This window comes from Crocodylus porosus, unplaced genomic scaffold (assembly GCF_001723895.1).
Source record: "Crocodylus porosus isolate Cpor-Errol unplaced genomic scaffold, CroPor_comp1, whole genome shotgun sequence".
Lineage (NCBI taxonomy): Eukaryota > Metazoa > Chordata > Crocodylia > Crocodylidae > Crocodylus > Crocodylus porosus.
The window spans coordinates 4919211-4937960 of NW_017728934.1; the positions used below are offsets into that span (position 1 = coordinate 4919211).

Consider the following 18750-nt stretch of genomic DNA (forward strand, 5'->3'; position numbering starts at 1 on the left):
ACAGTTAAACCTTCGTTACCCATGACCTAATGAGAACACATGCCAAGCACACACAAGTCTCACAAACGCACCTGCTGGCTGGGACAGCCGGTAGTAGAATCCTTGGCTTTTGCTATCACTGGCATAAGCCTCTGTTCTCCTGAAGTGACAGAGCTGGGATAATTGTCACAGCTTTTCACTCCATGCCCATCTCTTGCCCAAAACAGTCTCCTCTCCTCTGACAGCTCCTAATGCATGTCCAGCTACCAATCTAATCTCAACATCACCAAAACAGGTCTTGCCCTTGCCCACAATTCCTTCTTCTTTCCTGGCACCCAAGCTCTGGACATGGTCCGACTCAGTTTCATCTCGAGATCTGTGCCACAATTCCTGCCACCTTTTCCTGCAGGGCATCCAAAATGCTCCTTTTGTACCTGTTCCTGGAGCTAGATGCCCTGTTGAAGGCTCTCATCTTGCATCTCAATTACTGTGACCTCCTCCCCTCCAGAGGTGACAAGTGCCATGTTACAATAATCACAGCACTCAAATGCTGCTGCCAAGATCACCAGCCTGAGCATGTTGCTCTCTGCTCTAGTTCTTCTCTACCATGTTAGACAAGTGATGTGGGTTTGCTTCGACCCAAGGGCTCCTGGCTCTGCAAGCCTCCGTTGCCACTCTGTCAAACTGCCCCACAAGCACCTTGGTGTCTTCTCCCAGGGGGAGTCCCCATAAAACTTTTTAGCTGGTGCTGCTCCAGGCCCTGTAACACTATGAAGCCTTCAGAGACTGCAACAGCTGAAGCTCCTGGTCATCCTATCCGTAATAGTCTTTCGAGTCCCTTGAGCCTCCTTCCCCTGCCTACATGGTGCTGACATGTGCTGTCCTCTATTTGGAGTCTCAGCTCAGGGACCTCCTCCTGGATGCACAGCATACAGAGGCCCTGATGCCAGACAGCAATAGTGCTCATAATAGGGGCAACGGGTCATTTCCCATGCATCTGCAAATTCCCTGATTGAGTCACTGGAGGGGGTAATGCAGGCTAGGGAGGGAAAGAAGTATCCTCTTTAAAATGGGAGTTGAATGGAGGTCCCTAGCATCTTTCTGGAGTACCGAGCTGTGATTCTCAACCAGGGTGCCTTGAGATCCTTTCTGGGGTGGTGCAGGATGCCATGTAATATTAAACACTGTGGAGGTGTGCAAACATGACTCGAAAGATAAACCCCGAGTTTCCAAATAGGAATCCACAGTATTAACAACATCCTGCCCTGTTACGGTCTTTCCAAGTTCTTTGCAACAGAACAATTGCTCCAATATTTTTCTGGAAATCAAGAAGGGTGAAAGCCAAGAGCCGGCATCTTCCGAGGGGTGCCTCAAGCCTAAAGAGGATGAGAACCACTGGCCTAGAGTAAAGAAAGCCACCACCATTTTGGGGCTTGCTCAAAAGTGAGGAAGGGAGCAGGCAGGGTTGGCTCTGCCTCCGGCCTCAGATGAGTGTGGAGGTTTCAAGCATCTCCTTCCCCTCCCCCTTGCTTGCGTGCTGCTTCCCAACTGGGGCAGGTGCAGCAGGGGAGTGGCACGCACACAGCACTGCAGGCTGCCCTCTGGCACCCCGGCCTCTGCCAGAATCAAAGAGCTTTTCAAAGAAAATCCTAAATTCCTTTAATCGCTGGTTAGAGCTCTGCGCTCGCAGATCTAAGGGCCATGAGCTCAGCGTTTTCGTCGCCCCCGGCAGATTTATGAGCTTCTTCTCCAAGGAGGGGAGGGGAAGGCTGTTGTTCTCCGCTTTCTCGGGAGGAGGGAGCAGGACAGGCAGGCAAGCCATAGGAGTGATAGGTCTAGTGCCAGCACATGATCCTTGCCAACTCCAGCCCTGTGGGGCATGCTGCAGCTGGGGACAAGATAGCCCTTGGGGAAGGTCCTGATTGTAGGAACAGATGATCTCCAGTCAGACCTGATCACAGCCCCGACTTTCCCCTGCTACAGCCAGGGATGTGCGCACAGAAAGAGCCGCTCCCTCTAGTCTAACCAGTATCCTGGGCACTTCTACAAGCAGGATGGTAGCACTCACATTTCTGCCTTCGCCTGTGCTGCACTCCTGAGCTATTCACTTGGATCAACGAAAGTGAGAGTGTGTGGGGTGGGTGAGGGGGGCAGGTATTTTGTTAGTGAAGAACCATAAGTGACCCCCATAGACCTGATGGCAATGCTAGGAGGATAGTCCTAGCCCATTTCGTAGAAAGGAAGAGAGACTAGAAGCTTGTTTTTAAAAAAAAGATGGGCAGGGTGGCTGCTGACGTAAGAGCGCAAGGACTCCCAGGTGACTATTGAACCAGGGGAAAAACAGCAACAATTTGCCGTTTTTAATATCAACTGTATTGATTCCCCTGGGAAAGTCTGAACCTATAACCTTGCAAGTCTAAAGTCTCTGCCACTTCTAGCTAAGGATGCCAGTCATTTCTTTGAAGTAGTTGAAGTTTGAAACACTGTGCCCTCAGTGACTAGGCTGTGTAAAAGACCCATGAAGGAACAATAAGATTGGAGCCAAAAGCTTCACAAACAGAAATGCATCATCTTTGCTCCAGAAAGCTTCCCATTCCAAGGCACGTTGACTTAAAAAAGGTAAAAAATTGGGTGGGGAGGATGAGATAGTGGAACCATAGTGGGGAAGAATATATAAAATCCCATTCTTCCAAGCCAGTTTTCATCCTGGGAGACTTTTGGAGATTGTTAATACTTTTCCTTTCCTCCTTTTAGCACAAGGAGGAAGCTAGCACAGAAAAAAAAAAGTCCAAAATACAGTGTTTCTGAAACATCAACATGAACTTATCAAAAATAAGGGTTTTAATAATACTGAAGTGCTAGTATATAAACAAGTGAAGCTCATGTATAATCAAAAAAGTTAAAGAAAGCTTTTGCCGATCGGAAGGAACCAACATTGAAGTTAACTTTATGAAACATTTGAATCGAAAAGGGAGTTTTTCTGTCAAAGGCTTAACTGGAAGCTATGCATACCTCCCAAACACTGCTGTTTAACAATGTTTTCCCAACACATCACTTTTCCATTAACATTTCAGGTGGCACTAATAATAAAGTTCACATAATGGCCCAGTTAGGTCCATGACTGGCTACAGAAGTTCAGTTCAGACTTGAACTTGTGCATTTTCTTCGGAGCGCTGGTAGTGCCCAGTGTCCCACAGCGGCTGGTTTCTGCATTAGGCTCTTCAACTGTAGGATTCCTTGGGAAAATTCAGCACTTTCCCATTGTCAAGGCCAATTCCTCCTCCTCTTGCTACCTGACCCATTTTGGGATATCGTGAACCTGCAGGCATGGGTCAGGATCCATGGCCGTGATGTGGAGGAAGTCCCTCCACCTCTTTGGCAGGCAATCAGCAGCTCCCAGAAACTCAACAGCTGCTGCAGACAAAAACCCTTGGCTGAATCAGGGTGGGGAATTTTGGCTTCTTTATGGATGAGGGAGCCACATGATGTCTAATGGATACATAAGGCCTTTTTAGAAGCACATGCCCAGCAGCTGTGGCTTTGGGGTTATTTTCAGGTTGTTTTTTGGTTTCTCTTACAAGCTCACTCCTAGGCAGTGGCAGATCATTAAGAACAAAAACAAATCTATTTGGTTTGGGTTTGTTTGATTATAGGCTGGGGAACACAGAAGGAAAAAATTATGATGTGTTTTTGGTTGGTTTGGGTCTAGGTTCCTAGGGGAGCAGGGCCAGCTGATTTATTACTGGTCGTTACCTTTAACAGCAGCTCCGCCACTGCTTCCTACCACACAGAGTCTGGGAACAGCAGAAAGATCCTGGTTTGAGTCAAGCTATTTTGACACTCTGGGGCGCTGATCTCTGAAAACACAAAATGATGCTGCGGTCTGCTTGTTATGTCCCAACACTGATGAGATCCCCATGCTCTGCCCATGGGAAAGAAGACCATGCCCCACCTATCTGCTCCTGCTAGCACACTTCAGTCCTGGAAATATGCTGCTCCAGCATGTCTTTCTGTGGCCATCGGTAAGATCTCGTGTGCTCTGCTGATGAGATCTCATCTGCTGTAATCACTCAGAGGTGCAGGCTATGGGCAAGGCTGTTGGCAACTGTTTTTTTGAGCCATGAGAGAACTTCAGCTCTTGCTTCTCCCCTTCCTACTTGCTCCAGCACCCTCTCCTCCCCCACCCCCAAGCCCCAGGGTTGTATTGAGCATGGAGTGAGCATCTCCAGCGGTGCATCCTGCCGTAGCAAGGAAAATTGTGCCTGTGACAATAACAGATCATCTGAAAAGGGACCAGAGCCCACACAACTAACCATCCCAGCGCAAACTGAGCAGATCCACAATCAGAACCTGAATGAAGAAACATACAGGTCTTTTCATGTTACAACAACACATGCATGCAAGAGCGTTGCAAAGCACTGGGTCATTACCACAAGGAGGGTGATGTGCACACAATGTTTGCAGTAAGAGATTTACCACTAATCTAGTGTTTTTATCCTAGAGTAAAAGAATAAAAGTGATTTTTCCACCTAGTGGAGTCTCCTATTTGTGACTGTGGCCAGTACTAGATGCTGCTGGGGAAGAGGGCAAGAAACCCTATAATCAGCCATGCTGGAATAACCAGCTCCTGAAGGAAGCTTTTGGCTAACCTCAGGCAGCTTGGATTTGATTTCTGCCCTGAAGCCATTGGGATTTCTATCCCTTGGATGTCTGTCCTGTCTAATATGAAACAGAAGCAGCAAGTCATGAGGATTAATATTTTCAAAGAGAACATTTCAAGGGGGGTGGGAAAGGAGACACTCAGGGGCTGCAGTCAGAACACCTGAACTAGAGATATTCATACCTTGCTTTCAGGCATTTACTGACCACACTCCCCCAGTATCTGAGCACTGCAAAGCCTGTCCTCTTACACCTTCCCGTGAGGCAAGACTGCTATGATCCCCACTGCAGAGCTGAGCCTTAGGCCCAATGAGGTTAAAGACAAGGCACCTACATTCCCATTGACATCAACAGGTGCCAGGCACTTTTCAGACACTAACAGAGGAGTAAGTAAATAGAGACATCTTTCTCCCAGTGAATTCAGTAGGTACTGAAGCAGGTCATAAGTGGCTGGTTATAAACCCATTAGCAGATCAAAGGCTGGAATCAATGCCAGAAGCCCCAACTCCCAGGCCCTGCATGAGAAGGCTTACCCCCTTTGCTGAGTGCAAGTTTACTCTTCCTTAGCAGCATGCAATGCAACCCCTTCACCCCAAGGCAACTCAGAAGATTTCTATTCTTAAAGTTCACTGGGGTTAATACTTTCTGCAATTCAGGGAAGTCTTCAGGATAATACTGCTCTCTGATGCATCTCCTGAGCTGGGGTGGGGTTAGAGGCTGCAAGCCTCCTATTACCCCCATTTTGTGGGGAGACCTTACAATAGGGCTAAACCATGTGAGGACCCTTCAGGCACACAGGGTCAGCAGCAGAGCCTGTACTGGGACCCAGCTCTGCCTATGATCCAGTCCTGGCAATCTGGAGGAGCACAGGAGTAGACAAGTACCTGAGTCAGAGGAGGATCCAGACCAGGGGCCAAGGCAGCACAAGAGGGTCAGAAGCAGAGTCCAAGCCAAAGGCCGATTCAATAAACAAGCTCCACATCCATAATGCAGGCAGTATAAGAAGTGCAGAGCCAGGGAATCCAAGCCACCCAAGCAAGGACAGACCACCAGAGAGGAGCTAGGCTGAAAGGGACCAGGTATAGCTAAGGCAAGTTGTAGAGTACTGAATATTCAAAGCCCAAATCAAAGGGTGGGGTTTCTATACTGGGCCCAGCCTACTCTGCAGCCAGTGAGCTTCACCCTTGCAGCTGAAGCCACTTTGAAACCAGGTGGCTCTGCTGAGGGTGCAGATTGTTTTCTAACATTGCCTGTTACCCATCTGCAAGACTATCCCCTTCTCTCATGAACTTCCCATTCTGGTCAGGATCTGCTTTTGGCTTGAGGCCCTGGGTTTGGCTTCACAGGTCCTGTTAACACCCTTGTATGTGTGCGCATGGCTGGGTTGGAGGCATGAAAAATCTGTTTTTCCTAGCAGATCCATTCATTGCTTTGGGCTTCACTTCATTCTGGTCCCAGGGCTCCTATTCTGGGACTGCCTATGAGTAATGCCCACTGGGGTTAAGGGAATTTACTCAAGCAGCCCAGGGAAAACCCAAACTCAAAAACATTTCCTTTAATTCCTGTTACAGCAGCGACACATCAGGGTGTAGCCAGGGACCCAGCATAGGGCTCACTTCAGAGAAATGGCTGCAGATTTCATAGACATTGGGGGTGGAAGGGACCTTGGACGGGAGACTTCTTGGTTTGGTGCAGGCTTAGAAACAGCTTTCTCCTCTGGCCAAGGGAAGGAGAAGAGGCTGCAGCTATCTGCAGTGTTATATGCACTCTGGTCGCTCTGCAGCCTGGCCTTCTTATGGATGTGAATCTATGGGGCTACCATGTTGTTCCTCTGTGTAAACTGGTTCCCCCCCATCCAGACAGCACATCAGCTCAACTAGCCACCAATGAGGATGCCAAAATGGACGATCAGGACTTAAAACAACACAGGTGGAAGCCTGGCAGCTCCTGAAATACCTCTGCACGATGGACAGGACAAGGCCTTGGCACTACTCATGTCTGCAGCTCCTTCTGCCCAGCGGTCAGCACTGCGCCAACAAGTGGCCTTCATTCTGGCAGCATTACTGTGTCCCCTGGCTTTGCTGGCCAGGATGCCTGTACACAGAATGGCTGTCCCTCTCTCCTGTGTCAGCCCCACCACGCGGATGCCTGTCACACTGCGAGATCAGCATTCATCAAAGGCAGTCAATAGGGTCTGCACCTCAGCCGCTGAGCTCTGTGTGGGATTCTGGCTGTACATATGCCTGCAGAGAGAAGTACTTGCCATCGGTTTGGGGATAGGAGCTGGAAAGAGACCTTTGCCTCAATCAGGAAGGTCCAGCAGTCTGGAGTCCCCATATTATGCTTAAAATTAAAGCAACAAGCAAAGCCACAAACTGCCCGGGCAGGCCTCACATTCATCGGGGAACACAACTCACCTTTCAGCTCTACTTGTTTTGCTGTGCCGTGGTTCACTGAGCCCCACATTTTAATACATTGGCACTGACTGCCCACAGCACCCGCTGCCCAGTTCCATGAAAGCAGAAGGGCCTGGTAACAATTCTGCACTGCTCCAATGCACTCTTTTCACCTCTGACTGTGCCTTGTAGGGCTGCTGCCAATGGCTCAGCATCCTTTGCCAAAGTGCCCTAATTAAGAAATGTGTCTTGGGTTTGTCTGATTTGCGCAGCAGTGAAATCAGCCCTTCCCCACCCCGAGCTCATCCCCACCCCTGGGCAACACTAGGCAGCACAGAAAGGAATACAAATTCAGGCGGAGTTGATCCTCTGCCTTGAGGAATGCCTGAGCCTGTCCCCAGTTACAGGATGCACGGGCGAAACCGGGCTTAGGGCCCTGAGAGTGGCATCTGCAGAGCTGTGTCTGCGTCTCGGGTACAGGAGAGCAGCAACGGTGGCGCCAGGGCCCCAGATTCCCACCTGGGCTGCTACATTCCAGAAGCCTACTCAGAATCTCTGCACCCGCTGCAAATGCCTCCTGGAGCTGCCTGCTACATTCCCCACACAGCTCGTCCATGGAGTGAATGGGCTCCAACTGGTGTTGTTTTGCAGCGCTCCTGAAGTCCAGGAGGAGCTGTGCTCCATGCTATGGTCCACAGAGCAGTGCTGTGGTAGTTGGGTACAAGGCGATGGCACCATTCAGTTGTCTGCCCTATGCCAGACAAGCCGCAGGGCAAGAGATCTAAGGGGACCGACCCCTTGCAAACCTCCCCAAGCTACTTTTCGGGCTCTAATGGACATGTGGGAGGTCAGTGCCAGAGGCAGACTGGAAGTGTAAGGGCCCAATCCCAGGGCAGTGGCCAGCAGTCACACCTGCAGCCTGTGCCATGTTGCTCATCATGGAGGCCATCCAATTAGCTTGCGGCAGGATCAAACCATTCAGCACCTCTCTGTAATGCATATTACAATGGGGCTGCTCTGAACCCACCCCGTGGCGCGGGCAGAACTGGAACTGGGGTGGAAAATTACCTGTATCCAACATTTAATGGGAACGCTCTATCTTGGGTAGCCCTGCACTTCTGCCCAAGGAGCGTACGGCCTCTAACACAAGCTAGTACGAGAAGCAGGGCCATCGCTAAGACCAAATCAGGTGACCTTTTATAGTACCGCCAGGAACCATACCACAAGCACGCACGCTGCCTGCCTTGGCATGGCCGAAGTGCCAGTCCCTGTAACCACAGGCTTTCAGCCCCCAGCCTTATGACAATCTCCACCCAGGACCTCTTCTGCTGAGGGGTGTTACCTTCACTCTTCAGGAGCTCCTGCTCAATTCCAGGCAGCAATCCTGCCACTTTCCGTAGCCCCCTGGATGGACCCGAGTACCAAGTAGCCTAGTACTTGGGTGAGTCCCATTATCATACCATGTGAGCAGCTCATGATTTTTAACCTCATATGCCTGGGATATAGGACAAGGATGTTATCTTCATTTACATACAGGAACTAAGGACCAGATGCTCAAAGGTATTTAAACACCTAACTCTCATGGAGATCACTGAGAGGTTAGCTACCTTCGAGGATCTTGAACTAAGTGACTTGCTTCAGGACATACAGAGAGGCTGCAGCAGGTCCAAGGTGAACATCCTAAATGCCAAGGCAATCTTTTCTCTCCTTGTTGTCCAGCCCTTTCTGCTTCCTCCAATAGTGAGCCGCCATCCTCCTCGCTGCCCCTTTGTGCATCCTCATCTCTGCTGACATGACAAATAGTGGGTACTTGTACACCTGATGGTCGTCACGATGTACACATGACGAAAATGTCATTTGTATGGCTTAACAGTGTCACACATTACCCCTGTGCCAATCTGGGGGGCTTTAGATGAGTTTGAATCATTGAAAACTAAACTCCATCCGGATATAGTTTAGTTTGCAACAATGCCCCTGGCCACAGGCACCTGCTGAAGGCAGAAGTGGTGAGGGGCCTGGCCTTTTTATTTTTTTTTTGGCGGAGCCTGCTCGCCTCTCCCACAGCCTGGGGGTTAGCTGCTGCCAGGCTGACCAGCCTCTGAGCTGTGGGGAGGGGGGGCCCAGTCCTTCCCTCTGCGGTGGTGGTGCTCCCCAGGGCCACCTGGGTGCTGTCCCAGCTCAGAGGCAGCACCCAGCCTGATCCAACTGTTCCCCAAGCCCACCCACTGGAAGCCCGCCGGGCGCTGCACCCCAAGTGGGCTCAGAGAGCAGTTGTATCAGGCCGGGTGCTGCCTCCAAACTGGGGCAGCACCTGGCTTGCTTGCAGCTGACCCCAGTGGCTCGGCGGGGGCTGTCACCAGAGGGAAGAACCAGGGCCCCCTGCAGCTCAGGGGCCACTCGGCCTGCTGGCAGCTTGCCCCCTGGCCGCAGGCAGGCTTCAGCTCAAAAAAAAAAAAAAAGACAGAAAAATTGAAATGATGGGTTTCAATTAAAAACCCACCGTTTCAATTTAGGGGGCATAGACTAAAACCCTGAGGAGTAAATCCCCGTCATGTGTACAGGCGTCCGCATTCCCTTCCACAGCTCCTGCCCTCCGGGGAAGCACTGTCTTATCCTGTATGTGCTCACAGCCTACAGAAATTCCCAGACAGGCCTTAGTTTTTCTCCCTGCCTTTTTAGCATTTCACCAGGACCCCTCTGCAGGCAGCCAGAGACTGCCAGGTCCTTGGGGATCCACCACACAACAGATGCTGTGAAAGACGGTGTTGCTGTATTCAATACATTGCTAAGAGGAAGCAGCAGGATAGGAGCACCAGCTCCTGAACCCTGCCCTGAAGGATCTGGCTCTTGTGGGCTGGACTCAGGCTCTCTGTGCGCTGGCTGTGGCTTGTGCCAATTGCTACACGCAGAAGGAAGGAGTCCTTGAAGGGACATGATCACCGTGCAGGTGCAGCATTCGAAGGGCAGGGCATGAATTCAAACTCACGAGCCCCATTGATCATCCATGTGTCTGAGGTAGAAAGGTTCATTATGAACACCCTTAGCACTTCCTAGAATCTTTCATCTGCACACAGCCAGGTGCTTTACAAGGACGTACATAATGAATCCCATTTTACAGACAAAAAAATGGAGGCCCAGACAGGTTACGACTGAATGTTTCTGACTCTGCATGTTTATTCGGCGGTTTCTAAACCCATGGTTAAATGCCCACCTAAATGGCCTGATCCCTCTGCTCCCAGATCTCCCCAAAGTGAAGTTCCTTGGTTAGGTGCCCCAGTGTGGACTGAAGGCCAGGACTTTCACAAATCCTCATCGCCCGCAATGGAGGGAGGCAGATTTCCAACAGAGGCTGGCACACGAGGGCATCTCTTTAGAGAATCTGGCCCCAATTCTGAGCACTAGGATCTTGAAAATTTGGCCCTCTCTGATTTATCCAAGGTCATGCCCATCAGTGGAAACAACAGGGTTAACCCCCAAATCTCCTACTCTTTCCCCAGCTACAACTCATATGCCCCATAACAAGAATACATGGTTTCAATGTCTAATTTACAGTCTAGGCTAAATGCTATTAAATCTGTTTGGCTTTGTATCGCAGTTTCTCTCTCCTTCTTACACTCTGCTTTCTCTACATTTTTTCACAGAATCTGATGAAGTGAACCTGGGTTCATGAAAGCTTGTGCTCTACAGCTATCTTATTCAGTTAGCCTATAAAGTGCACATCTTCTCTGGCTTCTGATTAAATCTTTTAACCTTGCTGACATTCCCCTACCTGGGTATAGTGTGTAAGAAAAGGTGCAAAGGGGTGAGACTTTTCAGCCCCTGGACTATGGAGGTGGAGGGCTTTTAAAACAGACAGCTGCCCCCAGCAGGCTTCTCCAGTGGGGTGAGGGGGTCCAGAGGCTACATTGCTGGTGTTTCCTCCAAACTGCTGTCAATGGCGCCACCACATGAACAAAGTAGGTTAATGTACGTCCCACAGGAAATCTCTCTAGGAAAGCACAGCGAAGCAGCTAACTTGTGTAGCAAAGCTGCTGAGAGACGCTGGTACCTTGGGATGGGCATGGGGGAAATGACTAATGCATCTGGAAAACTGAAAGACCTCAGTGCGTGGAGGGCAAGTCTGAATTCACCTGGAAACAGCGTGATTCTTTGAGGAGCATAACCATCTGCAGCACCCAGAGACTTCGTACCACTGAAAATCAGGCTGAAATATAGCTTTAAAATATCCCTGGGGCAATTCTCACCCCACTGCAGACAGGTGCAGCAGTGGCTAGTGATAGTCCTGCATAAGAGGGCTCTTGTACCAGGGCCATTGCACTCTTTCTCCAGCGAGTATAGCTGAGGATTTTGGATTGGCCTGATCATCAGTGCAGCAAACTGATACAGGCAGGGGTTAGTCAGTGCATGGTGTGCGCTGCCCGGGGCAGTACTAAGAGCAGCCCTCCAGCTTATCCTGGGAAGGAGGAACTACCTTCAAGCATGCAGAGAGGGCAAGAGCGAGCTCCTTGTTGGGCTGGTGTGGAGCAATGCAGAAGTCCTGAAAAGAATTACAAGATGGGACTGCTGGGGCTTTCGTTTGTCATCACAATAGTGTGGCCTTGGCTGAGCCCCGCGTCATCCTGCGTTTATAACGTATCACATCCCCCTGGACTCCCACTCCAGAGCTGTAATGGCTGTTCAGGAATACTCATGTGCAGATGGGACCAGAGCTGGCTACAAGGTGTGTTAGGGTGAGAAGCTCCTACTGTCAGAGACTGCCCGGAGTGACAGATGTTTCCCCTCCCTCTGTGCAGACCTCCCAGGCAGCTGCCCTGGACATCCCCTCTGCAACACCCGTTCTGCATGCATGCCACCTGAGACCCAGCGAGAGAGAGGTGTAGAACAGGACTAGATGCCCTCTAAGCGGGGGGCGGGTAGGAGGAAGATTTACCCTTCTGCAGCACCTTCCATCCAATACAGGTGGGTCAGGATCATTATCCCCATTTTGCAGACGGGGACCCTGAGGCACAGAGGAAGGCAATGACTTTGTTAAGGAACTCAGTCACAGTCTGGAGGATGAGCCACGAATTGTGTCCCCTTCCTTGCCCGTTGCTCCAAGCACTAGACAATACTTCTGCTTGCACTGACAGGCCGCTCACCATAACCTACTGTCGTTGGGGGTCATACAGCAGAGCTGCCATATTGAATAGATTCTCCTCAGTTCTGTCCCTAAATTGAGCAATCCAAGATCCTTCTCATCCTGTGTTGAACGTTTGCTAAATTTGCTGTGGATAAATATGCAAAGTGTCTTTCACAGGGAGTACCAGAACCAAAGCCTGGTCCCCTGGAGTGGGCAGGGGTATTACCCCCGTAGACGCAAACTTAGGCAAAGCTGACACATCCATCTGACTTTCCCAGCTGTCCCCTTCTGAGCATGGGGAAAGTTCAAGGAGATAACCCCTGTCCACTTCTCACCCACAAAGCATGGAGCCATCCTTGGTGTTAGACCTCACACTGCAACATCCTTCCAGTGTTCAGCTCTGCTGGGTGCCTTTTTGGGCAAAGGGTTGAGGAACATTTGGAAAATTAAGAATATTGAAAGGGAAAAAACCCATATAAAACTGTCATACTCATTTGAAACAGACAACCCCAACGCTCTGCTGGTGGCCAACCCACACCCCAAACCCCACAGCCCTGAGCTATCACAGCTATTGAAATGTTTGACAGAAGGATCCCAGAACAGTTTGCAGTAATTGCTCAGTATAAATACTCCATTATGCTCTCAAACAATCAGAATCTGCCCAGCAAACCAGCTCCTCTGATCCGTTGCAATCAAGAAGCAAAGCATGCATAACATCACAATATAAACAGCATTTGCAGAGGGGCAAGGAAAGGAGGGGGCACTTGGCTCGGCAGGTCCTGAAATAATCGCTGCCTTTTTTTTTCCACCTGGTTTGTTTTGTTTCTAATTTGCAGTGGAAATTTTATTTCAGCACAATTTGACACACACAATTCCAAGCCTAAGCAAGCTGCAGCTGACTGGAAGGGTTTTGCCTTACATCCCAAAGACAGCACTAGGGAAAGCACTGCAAAGCAAATGACAGTTCTGTACTTACAGGTAAGCCGTTAGAGGACTCAAGTTAGCAGGGACTTCAGAGAGTCCCAGCTCTGAGCAATCCACTGAGAGCATTATGCCATCTTCTTCACAGTGGCACTGAGGTGGGCACGAGGGCACAGCACCTTGCTCCATGGACACTGCCTGGAAAGTGGCAGAGGAGGCCAGAAGAGTGCACCAGAAAAGCAGTCTGTCCATCCTTGTCACAGCTGCAGCCCACATGAGCTGGGAGTCTCTCCCTCGCCCTGTCCCTCTGAGCTTAGGGCTGCACGTATGAAATGGTGATCTGACTGCTTTAAACACAGCAGACACTGCAGCCCTAAGTGTAGTAAAGATGTAGCTAGTGAAGGGAAGGCATTGTTGAATGATCTTGGTTATTGGGTTTCATGGGCTGGGCAGGGCTGGGGCGTGAGAGACTCCAATGGGAGGAGTTAAAGAAACTTTCTACTCTCTCCCTCGCTCCCCCTTAGAGCTGGCAGGAATTTCATTCAAAGGGAAGCAAGGGAAAAAAAAAAAACAACCTAAACCAAAAAACCCAACACATAAAGACCTGTTCCTAGCTCCAGGACATGTGCTTGTTTTGTAACAATGTTTTTGTGAATTAGCCACACGGGGAAAATTTCCCCTGGGAGAGGCAGTAAAAATAAAGAGCTAGCAGTGCCCTACGCAGTACCTCCAGCCCTCCAGGCTTCAGGATACTGAAACATAACCCTGAATAATGAATTTGAGGCAGTATGTATCAGATCTGGTGCTTTAAGCTGAACCATAACTTAGGGCTCGACTTGAGCTGTTAGAACTTGAGCTGTTAGTAATGAATCACACCTCTGCCGACAAAGAGCCTCTCTGCTGTGTGCATGAGGTGCTCAGGGCTGCCCGTCTGCCTTCGGGACCGGCATATCCCCTGTTCCCACGGTATGTGGGCACCTCACAACCTTTGCTGCAGTTATCCAGACATGCCCACTGGCAAGGTAGGGCAGTGAGGACCAATTACCTGAGCAGTTTCAGCTCCTCGGGGGATGTTTGCAGCCGGTGCTGAGCTCCATGCTTCTGTGGCTACACCATGGTACGTGAGCTGCTTAGATGAAGCAGTGCTCACATGTGTCAATGAAAGCTGCGGCGTAGATAAACCCAAGCCACTGGGAGAATGAAGAACCCTTTGGCCCAGCCTAGAGGACACTCACCTAACAGAGGGGAGTCCTGAGCTCCTGAACCTGATCCGGTGGCTTTAGGTATTCGATAGGATACATTGATTGAAAAATACAGGCAACGCTTGGAGCAGGGGCTGCCCCTGCTCATACCTGAGAGCCCTGACCACTAGACCAGGGAATCAGACTTGCTTTTTTTATTTCTCTCCAGCCCAATGTATCTTTAATTTGGTTAAATCAGTGATTCACAACCTTTTAAGGTTCAAGGTACCTCTCATTAGATGCACGATCCCCTCAGAAAATGCTAGCTTTTCTTTTTCTCTTGTCTTTTGACTACAAATCACGGAGCAAAGAACTCAAAAGGCCACAATGAGTCCAAAACTTTGTTTTTAATCCTAACAATTCCTATTTAAAGTCTCTGGGTTCATCTTGTGAATAATCTTTGCTCTCCTACCAGTGCTAACATTGTGTGGCATCCTGTGTGGGGCTGGAAAGGATGTCAGGGCACCCAAGGATGCCATGAAAACTTGGTTGAGAATCACTGGCTCAAATAAAATGAAACCGCCCCAGGAGCAGAGCTGGAGGGAACCCCACACCTAGTCACAAGCCTACTATCTTGTGGCTAAGGTGCTTGTGTTAGGAGAAGGAAGAGGCAGGTTCAAATCCCTTTTGTGCCAAAGAGGGAACTGAGTCAAGAACATACACCTCATTCTTTATCCTTTGGTAGTTGTACTTGAAAAGAAAGGTTCAACCCTTGCTTCGTTCTGTAAAGAAAGCGCACAGGAACCGACCTTCAGCCCAGGGCCTGGGGCTGTGAATCCCAAATGGATGGAGAGCTCTCAGGTGCCTACATCCAGGAGAAGGGCATCATCTCCATCTCCTCCCTACTACCCTTCCACAGTCCTCAGCATTTCCTACAGGCTAGCACCAGACAATGCTGGTCACATTGGTCCTGCTCTGATGTACCCAAGTGCTCGTCTGTACTGCAGCAGCCGTGAGCTGTTGTGCCAGGGGCTCAGCACACCCCCACCAACGTGCTCACAGGGACTCTCCAAGCCCAGAAGTGAGGCTGCTCTGGGCTCAGCTGCAGCAACTGCATCAGAGACAAAGGGCTCAAGAGCAGATGTAGCGGGGTAAACCCAGATCAGCCAGTGTTGGAGCATGGCTGAGGACTCAGGTGGGCAGGGAAGACTCAGTCCTGTCCTCACCAGGCCCCACTGCTGCCAGAGTGCAAACTTGGCCTGCCTCTGTTCAATCCTGAATAAATTCCAGTTATTTTGCTGTGCCACACCACATCCTCCAGCCATCTCCTTGGGGGTGTGTACTCCAGGGCTGGAGTTACTTATTCAGTAACTCTCATGTGCAGATGGGATTAGAGCTGGCTACAAGGTGTGTTAGGGTTAGAAGCTCCTACTGTCAGAGACCCCCCTGGGGTGATAGATGTTCCCCTCTCGGTCTATGCAGGCAGCTGCCCTGGACACTGCCTCTGAGTGGAGCATTCTCCCTCACTGCAATTCCTGTTTCGTACCCGTGGCACCTGAAGCCCAGCGAGACAGAGGTGGAGAGCACATGTCCTCTAAGTGGAGTGGGGTAGGAGGAAGATTTACCCTTCTATAGTAGCTTCCATCCAAAGCACTTCACACAGGTGGGTCAAGTTCATTATCCCCATTTTACAGACGGGGACCCTGAGGCACAGAGGAGGGCAGCGACTTACGGAACTCAGTGGCACAGTCTAGGGGATGAGCCAGGCCTTGTGTCCCCTTCCTAGCCCATTGCTCTAAGTACTAGATAATACCAATGTTATCAAAATTACAAATAATAAACTGTTTAGCCAGCATATTAAGGCTAGCGCATCAGGGCTCAAGCTGATCACCATTAGAAACCAGGTAAAAACCATGTGGGATGCAGCATCCCTACCCCCTTCTGTGCACTTCACCCAAAGCTTCTACCAGCTCACCTGAACCCTTGCTCCAATCTGCTCTGGCAGGCACAGCATGTCCCCCTCCAGATTTTAGCCAATACAGAAACTTCTATATGGTTATCCCAATAAATGCCTTTTATTAGCCACATTTTCAGAAGAAACCAGCTCCCATATCCACAAAAGTAAGCCCTGTACGCCATTCATTCTAGTAATACCTTGGCATGTAGAAGCTTAGTCCTGGTCCAGTACCCCAGTGTGTGCTAGGCACTGTACAGACACAGAACACAAAGGCAGTGTCTGTCCTGTGTATAAGACAGAAGATGACAGAGAGAGAGCATCAGATAGATGAGGGAACAGGGAAACAGTAAGAAAGAACAGGTCCTGGCAAGAGGCAGTGCTCTAAGTACAACCCACACTCGGACTATAGGCATCATAGCAGAGGGGGCCTACAGAGGGATTTCAAGGAAGACAAGGAGAGCAGCTTTGTGGGTGTTTACAAGGAGCTCCTCCCTAGCTGAGGGTACCAAGAACAAAGCAAAAGCCATGTCAGAAAAGGCAAGAAGCAAGCAATGAGGGTGGGGTGCACTGGTCAGGCAGACACAGTGGCCTCAGCACAGTAGCATATGAAGTGGAGGCAGGAGGTACTTCCTCCATGCTGTCCAGATATGTCAGGATGTGGCTCTTGTTTTAGCTATATTGTTTGACATGTCCTGGGTTTTGCTGTCAGGCAGCCCGGTGATGGAAGTAAAATGTGCACTGGTGAAACTGCTCTGTGTTATGGCAAGTCAGATCCATCCCTTCTTGCCTCTGGATTCAGGGCTCCTCTGCGTTTCTGTTATAACATCACTGTTTGCTTGAAATCTTTCCAGTGACTGTTCTGACTCTTAAAACACCCTGCTCAGCACTTGTTGGTCACCTAGTAGGTGACAACAAGGCAGAGCAAGGGTGCCAAGATGCCCTTGGCTTTTGTTTGGCAGCCGTTCCCCGCGAAGGGCGGATGAGCTCTCCTTGCTCGCGGTTCTTGCCTCGTGAGTGCTGTGTGGCCGAGCTGCTCATATTCTTGTGGTTTGGCTGTGGTGGGTGCTCTGGCCTCTCCTCGCACACAGGGCAGAAGCTATTCTGGTGCTATGCCTCCAGGTTCAGCAGGGAGCGGGCTACAGGCAACTGTGGCAGGAGTAGGCTGAGCATAAATAAAGCTACTGCTTGGGACCGCATCTGTGCTGCTCCTGGGCATTGGGAATGCCCCGGGGAACCATTAGGGTTGGTCCGGGAGGTCAACGGACCATGGAATGTGACCCTGTCCTAGCACTTCCACCAGGGCCGTCCAAGGGCTCAAATACCAGGGCCAGAGCGTGTTATTCCAGCCCCAGGAATGGCTCCCAGAGGCATTCCCAAATGTAAATACAAACACTGGGAGCACAAACACAAACAGCAGCCGCGGCGCACAGCCCTGCGCTGCTCAGCCAGTGCAGGGGACAGTGGCCTCAGCCGCACGTGTGTACCCTCCAGCTGAATGGAGCCATCTTCACGCACTCAAGAATTGCAGTGGACGGGGCCCCTTCCTGCCCCCACCCCTATGCCCTAGTGCTGCACAGTCCCATAGAGGTGCTGCTATACCTTGCTGACTCCAGAGCAGATTAAGTCATGCTACCCCTATTCTAGAGGAGGGAACAGAGGCAGGATTTGGCCTGCACAATAGAAAAGTTGGGGCTGGTGTAGTTGCAAGCACACAGGGGACAGCAGGGACTGTTCCCTGCTGATACCCAAAGGCACAAAACACCTCATACAGCTTGGAGACACCCACCTCTGTGTTCCCACTGAGGCTGCTCCTAACACTGCTGGCAGCAAAGGCCATTTCCTTCTGCTTCAGTAATGCTCCAAAGGCTGGCTTGGGGATCATGGACTGCCTGGGGCTGGCTTGCTGAAGGTACAGTATCATGCAGGAGAGCAACAGGAGGATGCATGAGCCCAACCTCCTGAATAAAGGCCTGACTGTCATCACCTGGTCTGACCTCTGCAAAGCACAGGCCAGAGTTCCCCCAGGGCTCCTGCCCCCAGCCCATCACCTGTGCTGAGGAAGAGCAGAGCTTTTAGGATACCTCACTGCAGTGTGGTGGAGACACGGCCTCCTTGTGAGTCCTGTTCCAGTAGTCAGAAACCATGCTGTTGGAGAGCTGCACCTTAGGAACCTGCCGTGAGCCTGGCTTCAGCTCCCAGCTCTTTGCTGGGTTAACAAAGCACCAAGGATCCCTCTTGGGCTGTGCCATCGTGAGATCACCACTGCTCTCCTGTTGTTTTGTGCCTTTGGGTATCAGCAGGAAACAGTCCCTGTTGAGGGACATGCGACTGCCCAGCCAGTGCATGCTGGAGGGCTGTGGTCAGCATGTATCAAGCTCTTGCATTAGCTCTGTCTCCATAGGAGCTATAGAGACCTCTGGCACCTGGACACATCAGGGGAATGGCCATTTCACAGGGGACCTGTTACAGCTCCTGGTTCAGGGTAATATTCTACTTGGGGCAATGCTGTCTCCAAGCTGCTGCCATTGTTGCCTGAGG

General features: G+C 50.5%; 1 protein-coding gene across 1 annotated transcript in view; it reads right to left on the bottom strand.

Moving 5' to 3' along the window:
* LGR6 (leucine rich repeat containing G protein-coupled receptor 6) overlaps window positions 1–13492 on the bottom strand; it is a 203768-nt gene extending 190276 nt beyond the window's left edge. The window contains exon 1 of the mRNA XM_019546369.1: window positions 13130–13492. Within this exon, the coding sequence (XP_019401914.1) occupies window positions 13130–13350 (221 nt within the window). The 5' untranslated portion in view covers window positions 13351–13492. The remainder of the gene's footprint in view (window positions 1–13129) is intronic.
* Between the last annotated feature and the right edge of the window lie 5258 nt (window positions 13493–18750).